Raw genomic sequence first — 25,976 nt, forward strand, 5'->3', positions numbered from 1 at the left:
TCCTGTTGGCTTCCTGACAGGTTCTAGGGGCCATGTGCTGTGGAATGCAAGATGTTTCTCTCTATTTATTCTCTCTCTACTCACCGAATACTCTCTCTCTCTGCCACTATCTTGTCTCTCTCCTGAAAGGCCCAGTCGCGTCGACACTTGGCCACCTCTGCTTCCTGCGTCGCCTCCTTCAGCTCCTGAGACATGGCTTCATACTGCTTCCTCAGCACCTCTATCTCCTTGTTGGCCCGCTCCATGTCCAGGGTTGTCGAGTCTTGTTTCTGATGAGGAGGAAATGGGTGTAGGTTGAAGTTGCCCCTAGATGCTGATCTTGGGTCAGTTTAGTACCCCCCCCCCCCCTCCCCTGTGGACCTAATAAACTATATATTTCAAGCACACAAGTGCTTTCAGTTAAAAATATTAGATGAATGTGTTTCCTCATAGGAAAACTGGAATTTAGAGTTAATATTTAAATTCCAACTTCCTGATTTGATTGAATTGAAAAGGGAATTGACCCCAACTGACTTGTTGTGTAACATTTTGTTTGAGTGCATCCTATGGATTAGATTATAGATTTGGCTGTGAAGTGGGACAGACAGGGATGTGACGGCTGGTTGTGCTTTTTTCATTCCAGCTGTGCTCACTGTGCTGTGCCCTTAACCCAGGGTAACCCCGCCAAGCAGGTGCCACATAGCAGGGGATTCATAAAAGATTATCCAGCCAGCCACCACGATGGCAACAAGGAATGGGACCATTTTAAAAACAGACAGACATACACCACCAATTCTACCACAGTATTCTGCATCCCACATGGCACCCTATTCCTTATATAGAGTGCAATCGGAAAGTATTCAGACCCCTTGACTTTCTCCACATTTTGTTACATTACAGACTTATTCTAAAATTTATCAAATACTTTTTCCCCCTCATCAATCTACACACAATACCCGATAATGGCAAAGCGAAAACAGTTTTTAGAAATGGTAGCAAATGTATTAAAAATAAAAAAAACTGACCCTTTGCTATGAAACTTGAAAATGAGCTCAGGTGCATCCTGTTTCCATTGATCATCCATGAGCTGTTTCTACAACTTTATTGGATTCCACCTGTGGTAAATTCAATTGACTGGACATGATTTGGAAAGGCACACACCTGTCTATATAAGGTCCCACAGTTGACAGTGCATGTCAGAGCAAAAACCAAGCCATGAGGTAGAAGGAATTGTCCGTAGAGCTCCAAGACAGGATTGTGTCGAGGTAAAGATCTGGGGAAGGGTACTAAAAATTGTCTGCAGCATTGAAGGTCCCCAAAAACCCAGTGGCCTCCATCATTCTTAAATGGAAGAAGTTTGAAACCACCAAGACTCTTCCTAGAGCTGTCTGCCCAGCAATCGAGGGAGAAGAGCCTTGTTCAGGGAGGTGGCCAAGAACCCGATGGTCACTCTGACAGAGCTCCAGAGTTCATCTGTGGAGATGGGAGGACCTTCCTGAAGGACAACCATCTCTGCAGCACTCCACCAATAAGACCTTTATGGTAGAGTAGCACATTGGTGCGACTAGCTTCTGGGTTAAGTAAGCAGTGTGGCTTGGCAGGGTTATGTTTCGGAGGAGGCATGGCTCTCGACCTTTGCATCGTCCGACTCCATACGGGAGTTGCAACGATGGGACAAGACTGTACCTACCAATTGGATATCATGAAATTGGGGATAACATTTTTATTTTTTTAATATTCTCTGGTCTGATGATTGAACTCTTTGGCTTGAATGCTATGTGTCACATCTGGAGGAAACCTGTCACCATCCCTACAGTGAAGCATGGTGGTGGCAGCATCATGCTGTGGGGATAATTTTCAGTGGCAGGGACTGGGAGACTAGTCAGGATCGAGGAAAAGATGAACGGAGCAAAGTACAGAGAGATCCTTGATGAAAACTTGCTCCAGACCGCTCAAGGCCTCAGACTGGGGTGAAGATTCACCTTCCAACAGGACAACGACCCTAAGCCCACATCCAAGACAACGCAGGAGTGGCTTCGGGACAAGTCCCCGAAAGTCCTTGAGTGGCCCAGCCAGAGCCCGGACTTCAACCCGATTGAACATCTCTGGAGAGACCTGACAATAGCTGTGCAGTGACGCTCCCCATACAACCTGACAGAGTTTGAGAGAATCTGCAGAGAAGAATGGGAGAAACTCCACAGATACAGGTGTGCCAAGCTTGAAGCGTCATACACAAGAGGCTGTAATTGCTGCCACATGTGTTTCAACAAAGTATTGAGTAAAGGGTCAGAATACTTATGTAAATGTGATATTTCAATTTTTAGTTTTTTTATGAATTTGCTAAAATGTTGTTTTGACATCATGGGGTATTGTGTGTAGATTGATGAGATCATTTTTTTAAAAAATCCATTTTAGAATAAGGCTGTAACGTAACAAACTGTGGAAAAAGTCAAGTGGTCTGAATACTTTCCAAATGCACTGTAGATATTAGGTAGAAAATAGAATATTTATGAGCAGAACTGAAAAATCGTGTGTGAGCAATGAGGCCAACAAACCTGACTCAGTTACACCAACTCTGCCAGGAGGAATGGGCTAAAATTCACCCAACCTATTGTGGGAAGCTTGTAGAAGGCTACCCGAAACGTTTGACCCAAGTTAAGTAATTTAAAGGCAATGCTACCAAATACTAATTGAGTGTATGTAAACTTCTGACCCACTGGGAATGTGATGAAAGAAATACAAGCTGAAATAAATCATTCTCTCTAACATTATTCTGACATTTCACATTCTTAAAATAAAGTGGTCATCCCAACTGACCTAAAACAGGGAATTTTTACCAATGATTAAATGTCAGGAAATGTGAAAAACGGAATTTAAATGTATTTGGCTAAGGTGTATGTAAACTTCGACTTCAACTGTATATACAGTGGGGCAAAAAAGTATTTAGTCAGCCACCAATTGTGCAAGTTCTCCCACTTAAAAAGATGAGATAGGCCTGGAATTTTCATCATAGGTACACTTCAACTATGACAGACAAAATGAGAAAAAAAATCCAGAAAATCACATTGTAGGATTTTTAATGAATTTATTTGCAAATTATGGTGGAAAATAAGTATTTGGTCACCTACAAACAAGCAAGATTTCTGGCTCTCACAGACCTGTGACTTCTTCTTTAAGAGGCTCCTCTGTCCTCCACTCCTTACCTGTATTAATGGCACCTGTTTGAACTTGTTATCAGTATAAAAGACACCTGTCCACAACCTCAAACAGTCACACTCCGAACTCCACTATGGCCAAGACCAAAGAGCTGTCAAAGGATACCAGAAACAAAATTGTAGACCTGCACCAGGCTGGGAAGACTGAATCTGCAATAGGTAAGCAGCTTGGTTTGAAGAAATCAACTGTGGGAGCAATTATTAGGAAATGGAAGACATACAAGACCACTGACAATCTCCCTCGATCTGGGGCTCCACGCAAGATCTCACCCAGTGGGGTCTAAATGATCACAAGAACGGTGAGCAAAAATCCCAGAGCCACACGGGGGGACCTAGTGAATGACCTGCAGAGAGCTGGGACCAAAGTAACAAAGCCTACCATCAGTAACACACTACGCCGCCAGGGACTCAAATCCTGCAGTGCCAGACGTGTCCCCCTGCTTAAGCCAGTACATGTCCAGGCTCGTCTGAAGTTTGCTAGAGAGCATTTGGATGATCCAGAAGAAGATTGGGAGAATGTCATATGGTCAGATAAAACCAAAATATAACTTTTTGGTAAAAACTCAACTCGTCGTGTTTGGAAGACAAAGAATGCTGAATTGCATCCAAAGAACACCATACCTACTGTGAAGCATGGGGGTGTAAACATCATGCTTTGGTGCTGTTTTTCTGCTAAGGGACCAGGACGACTGATCCATGTAAAGGAAAGAATGAATGGGGCCATGTATCGTGAGATTTTGAGTGAAAACCTCCTTCTATCAGCAAGGGCACTGATGATGAATCGTGGCTGGGTCTTTCAGCATGACAATGATCCCAAACACACCTCCCGCCCAGGCAACGAAGGAGTGGCTTCGTAAGAAGCATTTCAAGGTCCTGGAGTGGCCTAGCCAGTCTCCAGATCTCAACCCCATAGAAAATCTTTGGAGGGAGTTGAAAGTCTGTGTTGCCCAGCAACAGCCCCAAAACATCACTGCTCTAGAGGAGATCTGCATGGAGGAATGGGCCAAAATACCAGCAACAGTGTCTGAAAACCTTGTGAAGACTTACAGAAAACGTTTAACCTCTGTCATTGCCAACAAAGGGTATATAACAAAGTATTGAGATAAACTTTTGTTATTGGCCAAATACTTATTTTCCACCATAATTTGCAAATAAATTCATTAAAAATCCTACAATGTGATTTTCTGGATTTTTTTTCTCATTTTGTCTGTCATAGTTGAAGTGTACCTATGATGAAAATTACAGGCCTCTCTCATCTTTTTAAGTGGGAGAACTTGCACAATTGGTGGCTGCCTAAATACTTTTTTGCCCCACTGTATATATATAAACTCAGCAAAAAAATAAACATCCCTTTTTCAGGAACCTGTCTTTCAAAGATAATTCATAAAAATCCAAATAACTTCACAGATCTTCATTGTAAAGGGTTTAAACACTGTTTCTCTTGCTCAATGAACCAAAAACAATTAATGAACATTCACCTGTGGAACGGTCGTTAAAACACTAACAGCTTACAGATGGTAGGCAATTAAGGTCACAGTTATGAAAACTTAGGACACTAAAGAGGCCTTTCTACTGACTCTGAAAAACACCAAAAGAAAGATGCCCAGGGTCCCTGCTCATCTGTGTGAACATGCCTTAGGCATGCTGCAAGGAGGCATGAGGACTGCAGATGTGGCCAGGATAATAAATTGCAATGTCCATACTGTGAGACACCTAAGACAGCGCTACAGGGAGACAGGATGGACAGTTGATCATCCTCACAGTGGTAGACCACGTGTAACAACACCTGCACAGGATCGATACACCCGAACATCACGCCTGCGGGACAGGTACAGGATGGCATCAACAACCGCCCGAGTTACACCAGGAACGCACAATTCCTCCATCAGTGCTCAAACTGTGCGCAATAGGCTGAGAGAGGCTGGACTGAGGGCTTGTAGGCCTGTTGTAAGGCAGGTCCTCACCAGACATCACCGGCAACAACGTCGCCTATGGGCACAAACCCACCGCCGCTGGACCAGACAGGACTGGCAAAAAGTGCTCTTCACTGACGAGTCGCGGTTTTGTCTCACCAGGGGTGATGGTTGGATTTGCGTTTATCGTCGAAGGAATGAGCGTTACACCGAGGCCTGTACTCTGGAGTGGGATCGATTTGGAGGTGGAGGGTCCATCATGGTCTGGGGCGGTGTGTCACAGCATCATCGGACTGCGCTTGTTGTCATTGCAGGCAATCTCAACGCTGTGCGTTACAGGGAAGACATCCTCCTGCCTCATGTGGTACCCTTCCTGCAGGATCATCCTGACATGATCCTCCAGCATGACAATGCCACCAGCCATACTGCTCATTCTGTGTGTGATTTACTGCAAGACAGGAATGTCAGTGTTCTGCCTTAGCCAGTGAAAAGCCCGGATCTCAATCCCATTGAGCACGTCTGGGATCTCTTGGATCGGAGGGTGAGGGCTAGGGCCATTCCCCCCAGAAATATCCGGGAACTTGCAGGTGCCTTGGTGGAAAAGTGGGGTAACATCTCACAGCAAGAACTGGCAAATCTGGTGCAGTCCATGAGGAGGAGATGCACTGCAGTACTTAATACAGCTAGTGGCCACACCAGACTATTACTTTAGATTTTTACCTCCCCTTTGTTCAGGGACACATTATTCCATTCATCCTGTTAGTCACATGTCTGTGGAACTTGTTCAGTTTATGTCTCAGTTGTTGAATCTTGTTTGTTCATGCAAATATTTACACGTTAAGTTTTCTGAATAAAAACGCAGTTGACAGCGAGCGGACGTTTATTTTTTTGCTGAGTTTATATATATATGGAATAGGGTGCAATTTGGGACACAGCCTATGTTTCAGCCTCTCTGCATGTTTCAAAGTGTAACACTGATACTGGGGAAGTGATGCTGAGCAACAGTAGTAGTGAAGCATTGGGGCATTGAATTATGCTCCAGAGTAAATCAATCCCGTTCCATTTCCTGGGTTTACTGTGGCTGTTGGGCAGTAATGAAGTGCTTTGTAGAGTGGCAGGCAGCACTTTTATACCCACTATGTGTCAAAGTCAGAGACATGCTTTCCACTTCGATTGCTGGGCATTTCATAATGTAGGGATCTTTTGACTTCTACCTCTGTAATAAATTCTAAAAGACAACCAGAGACAGAAAGCTTGACACAAAATGAAATGAAGCTGGGACAAATGTGTTGTAAGAGCCATGGAGAAGCGCACAGTCGGGGGGCCGGAACATCATTTCAAATCAATTGTAGATTGCAGGTTGACCGCAAGAAGCCAAAACTGTTATAATATTTGACTAAAGCATAATAATTTCAGACCTTGCTCACATTTGTATACAATCACATCTCCCTATTATTATTCAATTAATCCTGCCTAGCCTGTATGGCCTGACTAGCCTGTATGGCCTGACTAGCCTGTATGGCCTGACTAGCCTGTATGACCTGACTAGCCTGTATGGCCTGACTAGCCTGTATGGCCTGTCTAGCCTTTATGGCCTGCCTATGTCAGCAACTGGTCTTGCATTTACATGTACATAACATTTAAGTCAGTTAGCAGATGCTCTTTTTCAGAGTGACTTACAATTAGTACATTCACCTTAAGATAGCTAGGTGAGACAACATTACTCAGGCATAGTAAGTAAAACATTTCCTTAACAAAGTAGCTTTCAGCAAAGTCAGTGCGAGTAGGAAAAAGTAAAGTGCGAGTATTAGTTCTTGCTGTTCTCTTCTTCTTATACAGGTGTGTTTAAGGTGTGTATGTGGTAATGATCTCAGGTGTGTGTGTGTTACCTGTCTAGTCTGGTAGTATTCTCTCAGTAGCTGGTCTCTCTGTATGATGGCCTCTGTCCTCTCCTTGCGGGCTACGTCTCTCTCCTCCCGGATGGTCTGGATGTCTTTACAGGCCTGGCTCAACTCCTTCTGGGCCTCAGCCTTGTCCTTCACCTCGTGGCAGCACTTCTCCAGCAGCTCATTCTTTTCACAGATAGCTCTGTCTCGGTCAATCAGCGCCGAGCCAAGCTCCTTCAGCACAAAGAAGAGAGCAATTAGCTCAGAAACTTCAAGTGACAACAACAAAAAAAGAGCCATATCATGGGGTTCCTTGATGTCCTGGTCATCTGTCAACCTTGTTATTGGTCTTTCTATCATGCCATGGCCTTTGTCTTTTATAATAGGATGCAGACGTGCAAGACTTGGAAGGCTTGCAAACTAGCTTATACATGCAGATGTTTCATACTATTAAATGGCAGCTAATTGATTCTCTAATCGATGTGTTTCCTGTATCGTTTTAAATAACAAATTAACACCATGACTCTGAATCAGCACACATAAGTTCAACTAAGAGGACATTTCATCCATGCATTTTGCGCATATTGAACCATGACCTGGCCTGACACAAACAAAATTACATTTAAATTTGTTCTGAAAGGGGTACAATTGCTTGTCACTGTAGTGGTACCCTGTAAGGTACAGTAACGGCCAAAATAAAGGAAACACCAACATAAAGTGTGTTAATAAGGCATTGGGTCCCTTGAACCAGAACAGCTTCAATGCACCTTGGCATAGATTCTATATCTGGAACTCTGTTGTTGGGATGCAACACCATTCTTCCACAAAAAAAAGTATAATTTGGTGTTTTGTTGATGGTGGTGGAAAACGCCGTCTCAGGCACCGCTCCAGAATCTCCCATAAGTTGGGTTGAGATCAGAGGGGTATACTACGAACCTGGTTTGAGGAGTTAGTGAGGTAACTTTAGTCAACTCTGAGTTCGACTTGGGATAACCGGTAGCACGAAAGTGGCTCATCTTTTAGCCAGGTAAATTTCTATGGCAAAGAATGGTTCAGAACCAACCTTCTCCAGGGAAGGCTAACTCAGGGCTAGCTCCATTTATCCTGAATAAATAATTGTAAAATAATTATTATAATTTATGACAATATATCCATGTCAGTGGAGGCTGGTGGGAGGAGCCATAGGAGGACAGGCTCATTGTAATGGCTGGAATGGAATTAAAGGAATGGAGTCAAACATGTGGTTTCCATATGTTTTTTTTTGTTTGTTTGTTTTTATTAAATAAATGTACCCCTTTTTCTCCCCAATTTCGTGGTATCCAATTGTTAGTAGCTACTATCTTGTCTCATCGCTACAACTCCCGTACGGGCTCGGGAGAGACGAAAGTTGAAAGTCATGCGTCCTCCGATACACAACCCAACCAAACCGCACTGCTTCTTAACACAGCGCGCATCCAACCCGGAAGCCAGCCGCACCAATGTGTCGGAGGAAACACCATGCACCTGGCAACCTTGGTTAGTGTGCACTGCGCCCGGCCAGCCACAGGAGTCGCTGGTGCGCGATGAGACAAGGATATCCCTACCGGCCACCCCTCCCTAACCCGGACGACGCTAGGCCAATTGTGCGTCGCCCCACGGACCTCCCGGTCACGGCCGGTTACGACAGAACCTGGGCGGGTTTCCATATGTTTGATACCGTTCCATACATGCCACTACAATTACCCCGTCCTCCTATAGCTCCTCCCACTATCTCATAATGCCTTATTTTAAGACCTAGTTTTACACTACAGTGGCCTGAAATTCCTGGTTTACTGGCCACATCAGGCCTGTAAGTCACATTAGACTGGCTTGGAAAGTGATGTGTAATTCCTATATGAATCAAGCCAGAGTTAGGATAGCCAACAGTTGGCATTTTCTATTCACCTGCAATCTGCATTCAGAATGACTGACAGGGTTAAGAACATTGATAAAGGAGACGACCAAACCATTTAAACTGGAACAACCATTTCAGTAACGGGTGCAATAAATCTAACTAACTGATTGGACTGGTTGGGAAAACTGTTTATCATCTATCTTTATAGCATAAGATTAATCAGCCAATCAAAGTAAATGCAAAAATACAGATATTAAAACAATTCCTAAAAATCTACCTGCAGTAGAGCATGCTGGGAAACATGATAATGATTATGGTACAAATTTGCCTTTTTAGGGTACCACCACCGTGACAAAGCCGTTAATTCCTTTTATGTGGCAACAATTCTGCTAAGCAAAGCGACAGATCAGTACCACCAAGAACTGAGGGTACACAAAATACGTTTGTAACCTTGGAAATGGAGATGTACCTTCACCTACCATTGAGAATGAGAGTGTGACGATTGTACCTTTACATAAAAGTATTGGGTACAAAAATCTACCATTATACTAGATTATCCACACCTGTGCCCTAAAAGGTACCGAACAGTACCATGTGCCAGTACATGTACCGCTGAAGGAACATTATGTGTACAGTATATTGATCTTTTGGTACCTCAGGGAACAATACTGTACCCTTATTTCTGAGTGTGTACCTCCGCTAACACTACATACAGATTGAGGTACAGATTGAGGCATTGTCTTACCTGACGCAGTGCCTCCATCTCTTCGCTGGTCATCCTCTTCTCTGACGAGGTGTTCTTCAGTTTGGCCTCAGCCACCTCCAGCCCTGTCTGGAGCTTGTCCACCTCTGTGATCACCTGCTCCACACAATACACTTTACTGCATTACAGTGATATTACGGTTTTACTATTATACTTGATGTAGTATTTATACAAAAGGAAAGAAGCCTCCTGGCTAAATCTGGCAAATGAATAGAAATGTGCATTATCCCTATCCACTAAACCTGGTAAAGTAAAAATATCTCTCTCTGACCTGGTCCCTCTCACTCATGATGAGTCTGTACTCATTGAAGACCGAGTCCCTCTCCTCCTTGTACTTCTCACAGTCCTTAACGGCCTTCAGCTGCTGGGTCTTCAGCCGTGTGGATTCTGTCTGCAGCCGCTCCATCTCTCTCTGTAGCTCCTTGTTCTGCACTGCAGCCTTCGACAGCTCCGCCTGGGTCGAGTCAAACCTGACACAGTAACAGGACAGGGGGAGAGAGGTCGAGTCAAACCTGACACAGTAACAGGACAGGGGGAGAGAGGTGGAGTCAAACCTGACACAGTAACAGGACAGGGGGAGAGAGGTGGAGTCAAACCTGACACAGTAACAGGACAGGGGGAGAAAGGTGGAGTCAAACCTGACACAGTAACAGGACAGGGGAAGAGAGGTTGAGTCAAACCTGACACAGTAACAGGACAGGGGGAGAGAGGTGGAGTCAAACCTGACACAGTAACAGGACAGGGGGAGAGAGGTGGAGTCAAACCTGACACAGTAACAGGACAGGGAGAGAGAGGTCGAGTCAAACCTGACACAGTAACAGGACAGGGGGAGAGAGGTGGAGTCAAGCCTGACACAGTAACAGGACAGGGGGAGAGAGGTGGAGTCAAACCTGACACAGTAACAGGACAGGGGAAGAGAGGTGGAGTCAAACCTGACACAGTAACAGGACAGGGGGAGAGAGGTGGAGTCAAACCTGACACAGTAACAGGACAGGGGGAGAGAGGTGGAGTCAAACCTGACACAGTAACAGGACAGGGGGAGAGAGGTGGGGTCAAACCTGACACAGTAACAGGACAGGGGGAGAGAGGTGGAGTCAAACCTGACACAGTAACAGGACAGGGGGAGAGAGGTGGAGTCAAACCTGACACAGTAACAGGACAGGGGGAGAGAGGTCGGGTCAAACCTGACACAGTAACAGGACAGGGGGAGAGAGGTGGAGTCAAACCTGACACAGTAACAGGACAGGGGGAGAGAGGTGGAGTCAAACATGACACAGTAACAGGACAGGGAGAGCGAGGTGGAGTCAAACCTGACACAGTAACAGGACAGGGGGAGAGAGGTGGGGTCAAACCTGACACAGTAACAGGACAGGGGGAGAGAGGTGGAGTCAAACCTGACACAGTAACAGGACAGGGGGAGAGAGGTGGAGTCAAACCTGACACAGTAACAGGACAGGGGGAGAGAGGTGGAGTCAAACCTGACACAGTAACAGGACAGGGGGAGAGAGGTGGAGTCAAACCTGACACAGTAACAGGACAGGGGGAGAGAGGTGGAGTCAAACCTGACACAGTAACAGGACAGGGGGAGAGAGGTGGAGTCAAACCTGACACAGTAACAGGACAGGGGGAGAGAGGTGGAGTCAAACCTGACACAGTAACAGGACAGGGGGAGAGAGGTGGAGTCAAACCTGACACAGTAACAGGACAGGGGGAGAGAGGTGGAGTCAAACCTGACACAGTAACAGGACAGGGGGAGAGAGGTGGAGTCAAACCTGACACAGTAACAGGACAGGGGGAGAGAGGTGGAGTCAAACCTGACACAGTAACAGGACAGGGGGAGAGAGGTGGAGTCAAACCTGACACAGTAACAGGACAGGGGGAGAGAGGTGGAGTCAAACCTGACACAGTAACAGGACAGGGGGAGAGAGGTGGAGTCAAACCTGACACAGTAACAGGACTGGGGGAGAGAGGTGGAACTAGAAGAGGATAGTTGAAGTGACAGGAGAGAGGTGGAGATAAGGGGATGAAGTACAATACAAACAAACAGCAGCCCTTTTAAGTGAATGAGAAGACATAAAATAGCTCACAGTAAAAATAACTTGGTAAAAATAGAGCAACATCTGATAAGAAAAGCAACATATTTATTTTACCTTTATTTAACTAGGCAAGTCAGTTAAGAACAAATTCTTATTTTCAATGACAGCCTAGGAACAGTGGGTTAACTGCCTGTTCAGGGGCAGAACGACAGCTCGGGGGGTTGCGGTTATTAGTCCAACGCTCTAACCACTAGGCTACCCTGCCGCCCCAAGCTTGAAGCTTGGCCAGTCGGCATCACAACGGAAACTCTTAAACTAAGTAGCATAGATCTGCAGTCACAGGCCTTCATTTCCTCTGGATTGAATTACTTCAAGCACTCCTGAGTGATTTATGAACAGTTATGAACACTTATGAACACTTATGCAGTAGTGATGGGGGGTAAAAAACAGATGGTTACACATCATAAAATTATTTTGGACAATATTATTGACTCCAAGTTTTGATTTATTTATTTTTGCTAGGTAGCATTAGCTACCTCTAGCTGGAGGTAGTGTTGGAGGGCCAGTAGGAGGTACTCTTTCCTCTGGGCTAAAATAAAATATCCCAATGCCCCAGGGCAGTGATTGGGGACATTGCCCTGTGTAGGGTGCTGTCTTTCAGATGGGACGTTAAACAGGTGTCCTGACTCTCTGTGGTCACTAAAGATCCCATGGCACTTATCATAAGAGCAGGGGGGTTAACCCTGGTGTCCTGGCTAAATTTCCAATCTGGCCCTCATACCATCATGGCCACCTAACCATCCCATGCTTCCAATTGGCTCATTCATCCCCCCTCCTCTACCCTTTAACTATTCCCCAGGTCGTTGCTGTAAATGAGAATGTGTTCTCAGTCAACTTACCTGGTAAAATAAGGGTAAATAAAAATAAAACACAATACATACAGGCACCTAAGTATTGTGATAATATTGTATCCCATTATATAGACAGGCAATTAAAGTTGACCTCCGTGTGTGTGTGTGTGTGTGTGTGTGTGTGTGTGTGTGTGTGTGTGTGTGTGTGTGTGTGTGTGAGAGTGTGTGTGTGTGTGTGTGTGTGTGTGTGTGTGTGTGTGTGTGTGTGTGTATGTGTGTGTGTGTGTATATGTGTGTGTGTGTGTGTGTCTCTTACCTCCTCATAGAGGTAGAGTACTGTTGTTGGTAGTGTGTAGCAGCGTCTCTCTGCTTCAACAACATGTCCACCTGTTTCTGTAGCCTCCTGTTCTCCTCCTCCGCCTGCTCCAGACGGCTCAGGTCTGTGCTGTGGTTGGCTGTCTCCTCATTGAACCTAGAATAATATAATGAAACACGAAGGGAGAGTGAGCATGTCCACAACCTTCTGGACTGGAGTCCTGCACACAATCAACGGCTCCAAGAAGGCTAGCTCCCTTGGGGGGGTCGTGCTCATCAAGACAGGATCACTAGTACAATATAGTAATATAACAATTAAATGATATACGTTGTCTTGTTGTTGTACCTCTTCCTCAAAGCCTCGTAGTCTCTCTTGGTGCCCTCTAGCTTGTCCATAGCTGTGTCATACAGCTTGTTGAGGATCTCTGACGACCCATCTCTCATCACCTGGAACAGAGAGCTCAATCATTTTATGAAAAATTTCAATACTGAACGTTTAATGCACTGACTGTATGTTGCTCTGGATAAGAGTCCATTCTAAATCACTAAAACATAAATGTTTTGAGATATTTTGTATTGTTTTATGATAGGACAGTTACAGAGAGCGAGATGGGTAGTTGAAAAACAGTTACAGAGAGGGAGATGGGTAGTTGAAAGACAGTTACAGAGAGGGAGATGGGTAGTTGAAAGACAGTTACAGAGAGCGAGATGGGTAGTTGAAAAACAGTTACAGAGAGGGAGATGGGTAGTTGAAAAACAGTTACAGAGAGGGAGATGGGTAGTTGAAAGACAGTTACATGGGTAGTTGAAAGACAGTTACAGAGAGCGAGATGGGTAGTTGAAAAACAGTTACAGAGAGGGAGATGGGTAGTTGAAAGACAGTTACATGGGTAGTTGAAAGACAGTTACAGAGAGCGAGATGGGTAGTTGAAAAACAGTTACAGAGAGGGAGATGGGTAGTTGAAAGACAGTTACAGAGAGGGAGATGGGTAGTTGTAAGAGTTACAGAGAGGGAGATGGGTAGTTGAAAGACAGTTACAGAGAGGGAGATGGGTAGTTGAAAGACAGTTACAGAGAGGGAGATGGGTAGTTGAAAGACAGTTACAGAGAGGGAGATGGGTAGTTGAAGGGCTTGATAGAATCGATGTGTGGTCCGGAGTCAGCAGAACTACCACTAGACCAGTCTCCGGCACGTCCTTTTTTCCCTATATTGATTTACTATAAACTGTAGGGGAATGCTATGAGGATGTGAACCCAGCAGCCCTCCAGTTGCCAGATCAATACACCCTTTTTTCAGTACCTGGCCCAGGAATTCCTCCTGTGCTATCTATATTAAAAAAATGGAACCATTATTTAGCTAGGCAAATCAGTTAAGAACAAATTCTTATTTACAATGATGGCCTACCACAGCCAAACCCAAACGAGGCTGGGCAATTGCGTGCCACCCTATGGGACTCCCGATCACGGCCAGAAGTGATGCAGCCTGGAATTGAACCAGGAACTGTAGTGACGCCTCTTACACTGATATGCAGTGCCTCAGACCGCTGTGCCACTCGGGAGCCCAATCTATCAGTGGAGGCTGGTGGCAGGAGCTATAGGAGGATAGGCTCATTGTAATGGCTGGAATGGAATAAATGGAACAGAAACAAACACATCAAACATATGGAAACCTCGTTTGACTCTGTTCTATGTATTCCATTCCAAATAGCCTGTCCTCCTATAGGTCCTCCCACCAGCCTCCACTGCTAGCTATCTATCTATACATATACAGTGATTTTGGTAAATATTCAGACCCTTTTTCCACATTTACGTTACGGTCTTATTCTAAAATATATATATTTCTTTTAAATCCTCATCTATCTACACACCATACCCCATAATGACAAAGCGTTTTACATTCAGTACCAGACAAAAGTTTGAACACCTACTCATTCAATGGTTTTTCTTTATTTGTACTATTTTCTACATTGTAGAATAATAGTGAAACTATGAAATAACACATATGGAATCATGTAGTAACCAAAAAAGTGTTACACAAATCTAAATATATTTTACATTTCAGATTCTTCAAATAGACAACCTTTGCCTCAATGACAGCTTTGCACACTCTTGGCAATCTCTCAACCAGCTTCATGAGGTAGTCACCTGAAATGCATTTCAATTAACAGGTGTGCCTTTTTAAAAGTTAATTTGTGGAATTTCTTTCCTTCTTAAATGTGTTTAAGCCAATCAGTTGTGTTGTGACAAGGTAGGGGTGGTATACAGAAGACCAAGTCCATATTATAGCAAGAACAGCTCAAACAAGCAAAGAGAAATGACAGTCCATCTTTACTTTAAGACATGAAGGTCAGTCAATAGGGAACATTTCAAGAACTTTTAAAGTTTCTTCAAGTGCAGTAGCAAAAACCATCAAGCACTATGATGAAACTGGCTCTCATGATGACCGCTACAGAAAAGGAAGACCCAGAGTTACCTCTGCTGCAAAGGACATGTTCATTAGAGTTAACAGACTGCAGAGAAGAATGGGAGAAACTCCCCAAACACAGGTGTACCAGGCTTGTAGTGACATACCCAAGAAGACTCACGGCTGTAATCACTGCCAAAGGTACTTCAACAAAGTACTGAGTAAAGGGTCTGAATACTTATGTAAATGTAATTTCAGTTTATTTATTTTTTTATACATTTGTAAAAAAAATGTAAAAGTAAAACCTGCTTTTGCTTTGTCATTATGGGGTATTGTGTGTAGATTGATCAGTGAAAACCCCCAGATATAATCAATTTTAGAATAATGCTGTAATGTAATAAAATGTGGAAAAAGTCAAGGGGTCTGAATACTTTCCAAATGCACTGTATATATAGTGCATCCACAGATACAGCACTATACAATACACTACAGTACATCTACAGATACAGCACTATACAATACAGTACATCTACAGATACAGCACTATACAATACACTACAGTACATCTACAGATACAGCACTATACAATACACTACATCCACAGATACAGCACTATACAATACACTACAGTACATCTACAGATACAGCACTATACAATACACTACACTACATCTACAGATACAGCACTATACAATACAATACATCTACAGATACAGCACTATACAATACAATACATCTACAGATACAGCACTATACAATACACTACACCTACAGATACAGCACTATACAATACACTACATCTACAGATACAGCACTATACAATACACTACACTACATCTACAGATACAGCACTATACAATACACTACACTACATCTACAGATACAGCACTATACAATACACTACATCTACAGATACAGCACTATACAATACACTACAGTACATCTACAGATACAGCACTATACAATACAGTACATCTACAGATACAGCACTATACAATACACTACATCTACAGATACAGCACTATACAATACAGTACATCTACAGATACAGCACTATACAATACACTACATCTACAGATACAGCACTATACAATACACTACACCTACAGATACAGCACTATACAATACACTACATCTACAGATACAGCACTATACAATACACTACACTACATCTACAGATACAGCACTATACAATACACTACACTACATCTACAGATACAGCACTATACAATACACTACATCTACAGATACAGCACTATACAATACACTACAGTACATCTACAGATACAGCACTATACAATACAGTACATCTACAGATACAGCACTATACAATACACTACATCTACAGATACAGCACTATACAATACAGTACATCTACAGATACAGCACTATACAATACACTACACCTACAGATACAGCACTATACAATACACTACAGTACATCTACAGATACAGCACTATACAATACACTACGGTACATCTACAGATACAGCACTATACAATACACTACAGTACATCTACAGATACAGCACTATACAATACACTACAGTACATCTACAGATACAGCACTATACAATACAGTACATCTACAGATACAGCACTATACAATACACTACATCTACAGATACAGCACTATACAATACACTACAGTACATCTACAGATACAGCACTATACAATACACTACAGTACATCTACAGATACAGCACTATACAATACACTACATCTACAGATACAGCACTATACAATACACTACAGTACATCTACAGATACAGCACTATACAATACACTACAGTACATCTACAGATACAGCACTATACAATACACTACACTACATCTACAGATACAGCACTATACAATACACTACATCTACAGATACAGCACTATACAATACACTACACCTACAGATACAGCACTATACAATACACTACATCTACAGATACAGCACTATACAATACACTACGGTACATCTACAGATACAGCCCTATACAATACAGCACTATACAATACACTACATCTACAGATACAGCACTATACAATACACTACGGTACATCTACAGATACAGCACTATACAATACACTACACTACAGTACATCTACAGATACAGCACTATACAATACACTACATCTACAGATACAGCACTATACAATACACTACATCTACAGATACAGCACTATACAATACACTACATCTACAGATACAGCACTATACAATACACTACATCTACAGATACAGCGCTATACAATACACTACAGTACATCTACAGATACAGCACTATACAATACACTACGGTACATCTACAGATACAGCACTATACAATACACTACACTACAGTACATCTACAGATACAGCACTATACAATACACTACATCTACAGATACAGCACTATACAATACACTACATCTACAGATACAGCACTATACAATACACTACATCTACAGATACAGCACTATACAATACACTACAGTACATCTACAGATACAGCACTATACAATACACTACATCTACAGATACAGCACTATACAATACACTACACTACATCTACAGATACAGCACTATACAATACATCTACAGATACAGCACTATATAATACAGTACATCTACAGATACAGCACTATACAATACACTACAGTACATCTACAGATACAGCACTATACAATACACTACATCTACAGATACAGCACTATACAATACACTACACTACATCTACAGATACAGCACTATACAATACATCTACAGATACAGCACTATACAATACACTACAGTACATCTACAGATACAGCACTATACAATACACTACAGTACATCTACAGATACAGCACTATACAATACACTACACTACATCTACAGACACAGCACTATACAATACACTACACTACATCTACAGATACAGCACTATACAATACATCTACAGATACAGCACTATACAATACACTACAGTACATCTACAGATACAGCACTATACAATACACTACAGTACATCTACCGATACAGCACTATACAATACACTACATCTACAGATACAGCACTATACAATACACTACATCTACAGATACAGCACTATACAATACACTAGATTTCAGTGTATCTACAGTACATCTGCAGTACATCTACGGTCTATCTACATTATACTTAACCTCTGTGACCACTGGGAAATACAACAGTAGAATACAGTGGTCTCTATCTCCACTATACAATACATTACAGTACAGTTTATTTGCAGCACAACAACACTATAGCACTCTCTCTACAGCCTTCTCATTGATGACATGGCAGTGCTACAGATAATGACTCAGCATGACTGAGTCGACAACCACTCTGTCTGAATAAAGCAGAGCAGACTAAAGTGCCCTCCTCTCCTCCATAGTGTAAAAATAGATTGAGCACCAGAAAACAAGACGTGCTTCAGTCAGTAAGGCAGCATCCCAAATGGCACCCTGTTCCCTATATAGTGCACTATATGCCATGTTCAAAAGTACTGCACTGTATAGGGAGCCATTTGGAACGCACACCATGGCTATATTTACAAAGGTTACACCGAAACTCTGTTTCACTCTGAGAGCTCAGAGATCAAAGGAAAAGGTGCAACATTTTTCTAGTTAAATAAATATCCCAACATTGGAACAGTTTGTCAAATTACTGCCAAGAAAAAAAGTAATTTAGCAGAGTTGAGGGTCTTGGGGCTAAATGAAGACACTAAGCAGAGACTCTTTCAGTCAGAGGGAAGAGACACCATGTAGAACATTTATAATGTGCCTCTCCGGCTCCACTGCATTTCTACTGCGATGGCTTTAAAAGGACTCAACTAAAGAAAAGGATAATAATATGAATAGACGTAATGTAAGTAGTGTGGCATAATAACGAACATCCCACAGGAGGAACAGTCACATACAGTAGGCTACAACAATTGGATGCACTGACTGGACTATAAATCGCTTTGGATAAAATTGGCACATGTTTGTATGATTTGTGCATTACGTATATTCAACATGGGTATCAGGCAAAACCTACACAAGCCATTTTCTGCACGTCTACCGCATGGCATTGGCTCGCTCATTAAATCCTTAACAGACGTAATTCACAACGGCAGCCTAATTTGAATTGACATCAGGCTCATTTGATTGTGAATTTCTATGCTGTTTGATGCTAGTTTACTTAGTAATGACATCTCATGAGCTCATCAGCAATCCCAGCTTTGGGTAGACAATGTCTAATGGCCTAAATGGCACCCTATTCCCTCTATAGTGCACTACTTTGGACCGGGGCCTGGTCAAAAGTAGAGCACTATATAGGGAATAGGGTGTCATTTGGGACCTGGCCAATTAGGCACCTACTGATCAGACTGGTATTGAAAGCATTCCCCATGAACACGTTAGATATGACTGACAAACATTTAACGATCTGAACCAAGTGTTCAAACTATAATGAGAGCTAAAACAGATCCTAGAGTGTGCGTCCCAAATGACACCTTATTCCCTTCAGGCCCCTATGGACACTGGTCAAAAGAGTTAACTATAAAGGGAATAGGGCGTTACTTGAGGTGCAACCAGAGCAGCAATGAGAGAAACTAAATGGTTGATTTAATAAAAAATCATTCATTAATAATAATTTGGTCGTGTCTAATTTGAAGGCATTTCTGATCGCTATGACGACATAGTGGAATGAGCTGGTCTGACCGTGCTAATGGTCCTAAATGGGCAGAATGTGTAGAATCTGTCTCATATGTCAGAATCCAAAAAAGTTATTTCAAGAAAGGTCAAAAGAAATGTCAGTCAGTGCAAGAATAGACGGCAAAGGTTTCGCCAAAGTTCCCATCAAACCAGGGATTCGAACTGGCAACGCTCTGGTCGCTGGCCTGCTTCTATAACTTCTATGCTAGCTGCCACCCCCTGGACCCAAAGAGAGGACCCTGATCCAAAGAGAGGACCCTGGACCCAAAGAGAGGACCCTGGACCCAAAGAGAGGACACTGGACCCAAAGAGAGGACCCTGGACCAAAAGAGAGGACCCTGGACCAAAGAGAGGACCCTGGACACAGAGAGAGGACCCTGACCCAAAGAGAGTACTCTGACCCAAAGAGAGGACCCTGGACCCAAAGAGAGTACTCTGACCCAAAGAGAGGACCCTGGACCCAAAGAGAGGACCCTGGACCAAAAGAGAGGACCCTGGACCAAAGAGAGGACCCTGGACACAGAGAGAGGACCCTGACCCAAAGAGAGTACTCTGACCCAAAGAGAGGACCCTGGACCCAAAGAGAGGACCCTGACCCAAAAACCTTGAGCATGTCAGGGTGAGTGTGTATTCTACTCCAATACCTGTTGGTGAAGCAGCCTCATGTCTCCCAGCTCTCTCTGGTCCTCATCATGTAGTCTCCTCATCTCCTCACAGCTCTGTTTCACATGGTTGTGTTCTCTGACCAGCTGGATGTTGTCCTGCAGAACAGAATGAAATAGAATTGGATTGAATCGAATTGAGTACGGTAGTATCCCAATAGGGAAATGTGTTATGTAACAAAATACAGGTATACTTGGAATACAGATAACTTACCTGCCTCACAGCATCCAGCTCCTCCTTCAGCGGAGACTGCTCGCCGGCCAGGCGGCTGTGGAGCGTGCTGCAAAAAGGAAAAAGATACACCGACTTGAACGTGCATCGACCCTGGCAGTGGCATGTGTTCTCTTCTTAGTGTTGTATTTCATGTGCTACAATGAGCAGGTAGGAGCATTCACACAGAGCAAACTACATGGGTGTGCTTCACAATCCAGTGTTCAAAATTGTGAAACTTCAAACTTGTGAGCAGTTTGGTGAAGAAACATTTTCTCAACCTTTACAGGAACAATCTACCAGTGCTTTGTGGACAGTTGCTTTTTATCCCAAACGGGCAAGTCCACTCCAGAAGCAGACTTGCTAGTAAATAAATAAATACTTTTTTTTCTGCTGCAGCCACAGATGAAGACAAACATGGCCTGGACCTAGAGGCAGAGACAGAGGCTTAAACATTGGGGCTAATCCTTCATCTGTCTGTTTTACATTCTACCCCAGCTGTTAGGTTGTTTGTCCCCACACTATTGAGACAGTATGGCAGACATCATTAAATCACCCAAATGGACAGACAGAGAGAACATCCGGCCCCCTCTCCTCACGCCTTTCTTTTCCTCAATAAAGTAGCTATCGGCAAAGTCAGTGTTTGTACACTATACAAATAGAAAGTCTGAGATCTGGTGTTGAAATGTTAACCCAATGTAAGTGTTTTAATACAAAGAATGTGTTTTAAAACATAAATGAAGTACTCTGAAACACCCAAAGTGGTTCTTCAATCTGAATATTGGTGTTTTTAAGAGTGTTGTTAAAACACTTTTGGGGGTTTCAGTGCATGTAAAAGGCAGCATCAAAATAATCTCTCATACAGGGTTGGGTTGACTAGGTATCCCCTTTCCCTTTCAATGGTTTAGAACTGCAAATGGTTTATATCCTAAATATGAATTGATGATAAGGGCCTATGGAGAATATTTATTTTCTCAATGCTTTATTTAGACAGATTAGGGGTAGTAAGATGGTACTTCGGAATTTTGCCCACTCAACCACACAGCCACACTGTAAGAAATGATTCTGGGGTGAATTGTAATCGACAACAAAAAAACAACCAACATAATCCAAATGAATGCAAGTCGTGCAGAGTCTGTGGTCTAGGGGTAAGTCACCTGGCTTAGGACACGTCACCCCTCTTCCCATGAAGACCGGGGTTCCCTGCTCCAACCCTTCAATCTGTTTCTCCCACCTATCTCTACCTCCTCTGTCATTTCAGAACTGTCTCAATAAAGTGTTGAAATGTCTTACAAAATAAAATAATGCAAGTCATTTAAATTATTTGTTGATTTAATTTTACCAAAATAACGTAAGAAGGAATCCAACTTAATATGTTGCTCAAAATGTAAGTATCTTTTATGAGGATAACAAAAGAGAGAGAAAATGTAGTGATTGAACTCATTAGAAACCTTTTTTTTTAGACTTTATAGTATAATTCTATATTAGTATGAAGCTTGCTGTGCCATGAGTTGGAATGGATCATGATGAATGGGTAGCACAACTGTCAGGCAAATTGACGTTCAATGAGGACAGCACCCATTCCAATATTCATGACTGTCAATGGAAGAGGCAAGTGCAGAATCCTCAATTCTAGCAGTTCAACCTCCAGTTATTGCTGGTGGCTTGAATACTTTGCTTTAAAAAGCCTGCCAACACTGCTAGAACAGTCATGATCTGATCTTTCTGACAGAAAAGCAGTGGCTCTGCTCACTTGAATTTCTAAAATCCCTGGTGTCAAAGGATTGGGATGATGGTTTAACTGAGCAGGAGCATTTGGAATGGGACACGAGATTGGTTGACCTCTTACCCCTCGGGAAAACATGTTCTGTGCAATCTGACGCACAGATCTCATAAGAGGGACAAACACAGGTTAAAAGCCCATCCATTCATTCCATCGCCTGGTTGTTAGAACAGAGAGATTCAGAGCACACAACATAAATGAGCTGGGACAAGGCTCAAATATTTATGGACCCCAACCACTCCCATGCACTTCACTACAGACCGGGGTTCAAATACTATTTGAAATACTGTCAAACACTTTGGGTGGGCTTGAATGATCTCGTCTGCTGCGAGCTAACCCTATCCACCTGGCACTCCAGGCAAGATCAATTGAATGCACGAGGCATTTGAAATAGTTCTAAATAGTATTTGAACCCAGGTCTGCACTCTACCACTCACTGGTAGATTAGAAAAGTGTGTGTGTGTGTGTGTGTGTGTGTGTGTGTGTGTGTGTGTGTGTGTGTGAACATCACTCACTGGTAGAAGTCAGCTTTCTTCACGGCCTCCTCACATCTCTTCAGTGTTGTGCTGTGTTGGTTCTGTAAGGACTGCAGGTCCACCATGGCCTTCATACACTGCAGCTTAAGATGCTCGTAGTCCTGGCCTGACTTGGAGTTGGGCCTGGTTCTCACACACACACACACACACACAAATGGATGCACACACACACACACACACACACGAGAGATGACAGAAAAGAGTGACGTATCAGAACCAAGCCCCCCAGGAGCAGATTAAAGTGCAGAACACTATGGTGTGGGTGTGTGGTTATGAGAGAGGTGGGGACGTGTAGCTTCATTCAAAATACATGCTCTTGTTTAATGTTTTAACAGAGTTGCTGAGCTCACAAAATGTGGATCCCATTTAGCGTCGCCTTTTTTTGCCTTTACTTCTCTGCTTCTGGCGGTAGAGTGACTTTGGAGGAATAAAGTGGTGGTCATCCCTGGTGAGCGTGTTATCTGTTGGCTGAGGGTGGTCATCCCTGGTGAGCGTGTTATCTGTTGGCTGAGGGTGGTCATCCCTGGTGAGCGTGTTATCTGTTGGCTGAGGGTGGTCATCCCTGGTGAGCGTGTTATCTGTTGGCTGAGGGTGGTCATCCCTGGTGAGCGTGTTATCTGTTGGCTGAGGGTGGTCATCCCTGGTGAGGGTGTTATCTGTTGGCTGAGGGTGGTCATCCCTGGTGAGCGTGTTATCTGTTGGCTGAGGGTGGTCATCCCTGGTGAGCGTGTTATCTGTTGGCTGAGGGTGGTCATCCCTGGTGAGGGTGTTATCTGTTGGCTGAGGGTGGTCATCCCTGGTGAGCGTGTTATCTGTTGGCTGAGGGTGGTCATCCCTGGTGAGGGTGTTAGCTGTTGGCTGAGGGTGGTCATCCCTGGTGAGGGTGTTATCTGTTGGCTGAGGGTGGTCATCCCTGGTGAGCGTGTTATCGGTTGGCGAGGGTGGTCATCCCTGGTGAGCGTGTTATCTGTTGGCTGAGGGTGGTCGTCCCTGGTGAGCGTGTTATCTGTTGGCTGAGGGTGGTCATCCCTGGTGAGCGTGTTATCTGTTGGCTGAGGGTGGTCATCCCGTGGTGAGCGTGTTATCTGTTGGCTGAGGGTGGTCATCCCGTGGTGAGCGTGTTATCTGTTGGCTGAGGATGGTCATCCCGTGGTGAGTGTGTTATCTGTTGGCTGAGGGTGGTGATCCCGTGGTGAGCGTGTTATCTGTTGGCTGAGGGTGGTGATCCCGTGGTGAGCGTGTTATCTGTTGGCTGAGGGTGGTCATCCCGTGGTGAGCTGTTATCTGTTGGCTGAGGGTGGTCATCCCTGGTGAGCGTGTTATCTGTTGGCTGAGGGTGGTCATCCCGTGGTGAGCGTGTTATCTGTTGGCTGAGGGTGGTCATCCCGTGGTGAGCGTGTTATCTGTTTGCTGAGGGTGGTCATCCCGTGGTGAGCGTGTTATCTGTTGGCTGAGGGTGGTCATCCCTGGTGAGCGTGTTATCTGTTGGCTGAGGGTGGTCATCCCTGGTGAGGGTGTTATCTGTTGGCTGAGAGTGGTCATCCCTGGTGAGTGTGTTATCTGTTGGCTGAGGGTGGTCATCCCGTGGTGAGCGTGTTATCTGTTGGCTGAGGGTGGTCATCCCTGGTGAGCGTGTTATCTGTTGGCTGAGGGTGGTCATCCCTGGTGAGGGTGTTATCTGTTGGCTGAGAGTGGTCATCCCTGGTGAGTGTGTTATCTGTTGGCTGAGGGTGGTCATCCCGTGGTGAGCGTGTTATCTGTTGGCTGAGGGTGGTCATCCCTGGTGAGGGTGTTATCTGTTGGCTGAGTGACTGTCTAGAACGGTTCTAAGTGATGTCAGGCAAGTACATCGCCTGGCTCTGTAGTGAGTCCTGTACCTACAGTAGTTATAGTGCTTCTGTCTCTTATTATATTGGAATAATCCACCCCCATTGAAGGTGGTCCCAGGTGAAGGCCAGGCTCTGTCTATAGTGAGGGTTGTAGGGAAAGGGTTCCCTAACTTCTTCCCTCAGGTCTTCACCCTTCCAGCATTGAGGAACATCCAGTGCAAAAGCACTGATCATGACACAAACTGTTCACACGCCTCTTGTTGGCGGACAGAACATTTTGCATCAGTTATCGACACACAAATATCATACCACCCCCCCAAAAAATGCTAACCTCCCGTTATTATAATGGTGAGAGGTTAGCATGTCTTGGGGGTATGGTATTTGTGCGTCTAACTATCTCACTCATCATTATTCACGATTCATTCAGGACTATCTGTAACCATGGTAGCATCCACATTAATGTGTTTAGAAACATATTCTATTCTTATTTACAATAAAAGCGACTCCAAAATGACACTAATGTATTACCATTCATTTCTATTGGGCATAAAATAATCTGAAACACAACCAAAACAAACAGAAAATGCATCCAACAAAATTGTAGATCCCACCCCTCTAGGGGGGTATCCCACAGTTTGGGAATCCCCGGTGTAGAGTAGGGTAACTGCAATATCTACAGCGGTTCTGTCTCTACCAAGAGTTCTACTGTACCTGCAGTCATCGAAGGTGGTGCCGGGCGAGGACAAGGCCAGGCGTTTACGCAGCTCGTCCCTCTCGCGGGTCACCTGTCTCAGCTGGAACAGAACCGCCTCCATCTTCTCACTCATCTGACCGTGGCGGTTCTCCATATGGGCCGAAGGAGGGGACGAGGCTTGACCCATGGTACCTGTCACAGTCAGACTGTCACTGATGGCTAGGGCCCTTACACCAACATAGATGATGTGAAGTGCATAGGGCAATAGGGTGAATTTGGGATTGGGCCTCAGAAGACATAAGAAGATTCAAGGCAAAAATTGAGACAGAGATCGCTCTTTCCGCAGTCAGCATACCA

The 25,976-nt window shown here is 43.9% G+C and overlaps 1 protein-coding gene across 1 annotated transcript in view; it reads right to left on the reverse strand.

Annotated features, from left to right (window-relative positions):
* The window catches only part of LOC110503120 (disks large homolog 5), a 124,320-nt gene that overhangs the window by 50,649 nt on the left and 47,695 nt on the right, over window positions 1-25,976 (reverse strand). The window contains exons 3-12 of the mRNA XM_036959905.1: window positions 25,637-25,811; window positions 23,076-23,219; window positions 20,781-20,847; window positions 20,549-20,665; window positions 13,178-13,278; window positions 12,833-12,988; window positions 9,901-10,099; window positions 9,612-9,725; window positions 6,997-7,227; window positions 85-269 (exon numbers count right to left, since the gene is read on the reverse strand). Of these exons, the coding sequence (XP_036815800.1) occupies window positions 85-269; window positions 6,997-7,227; window positions 9,612-9,725; window positions 9,901-10,099; window positions 12,833-12,988; window positions 13,178-13,278; window positions 20,549-20,665; window positions 20,781-20,847; window positions 23,076-23,219; window positions 25,637-25,811 (1,489 nt within the window). The remainder of the gene's footprint in view (window positions 1-84; window positions 270-6,996; window positions 7,228-9,611; window positions 9,726-9,900; window positions 10,100-12,832; window positions 12,989-13,177; window positions 13,279-20,548; window positions 20,666-20,780; window positions 20,848-23,075; window positions 23,220-25,636; window positions 25,812-25,976) is intronic.

This window comes from Oncorhynchus mykiss, chromosome 23 (assembly GCF_013265735.2).
Source record: "Oncorhynchus mykiss isolate Arlee chromosome 23, USDA_OmykA_1.1, whole genome shotgun sequence".
NCBI classification, from domain to species: Eukaryota; Metazoa; Chordata; class Actinopteri; order Salmoniformes; family Salmonidae; genus Oncorhynchus; species Oncorhynchus mykiss.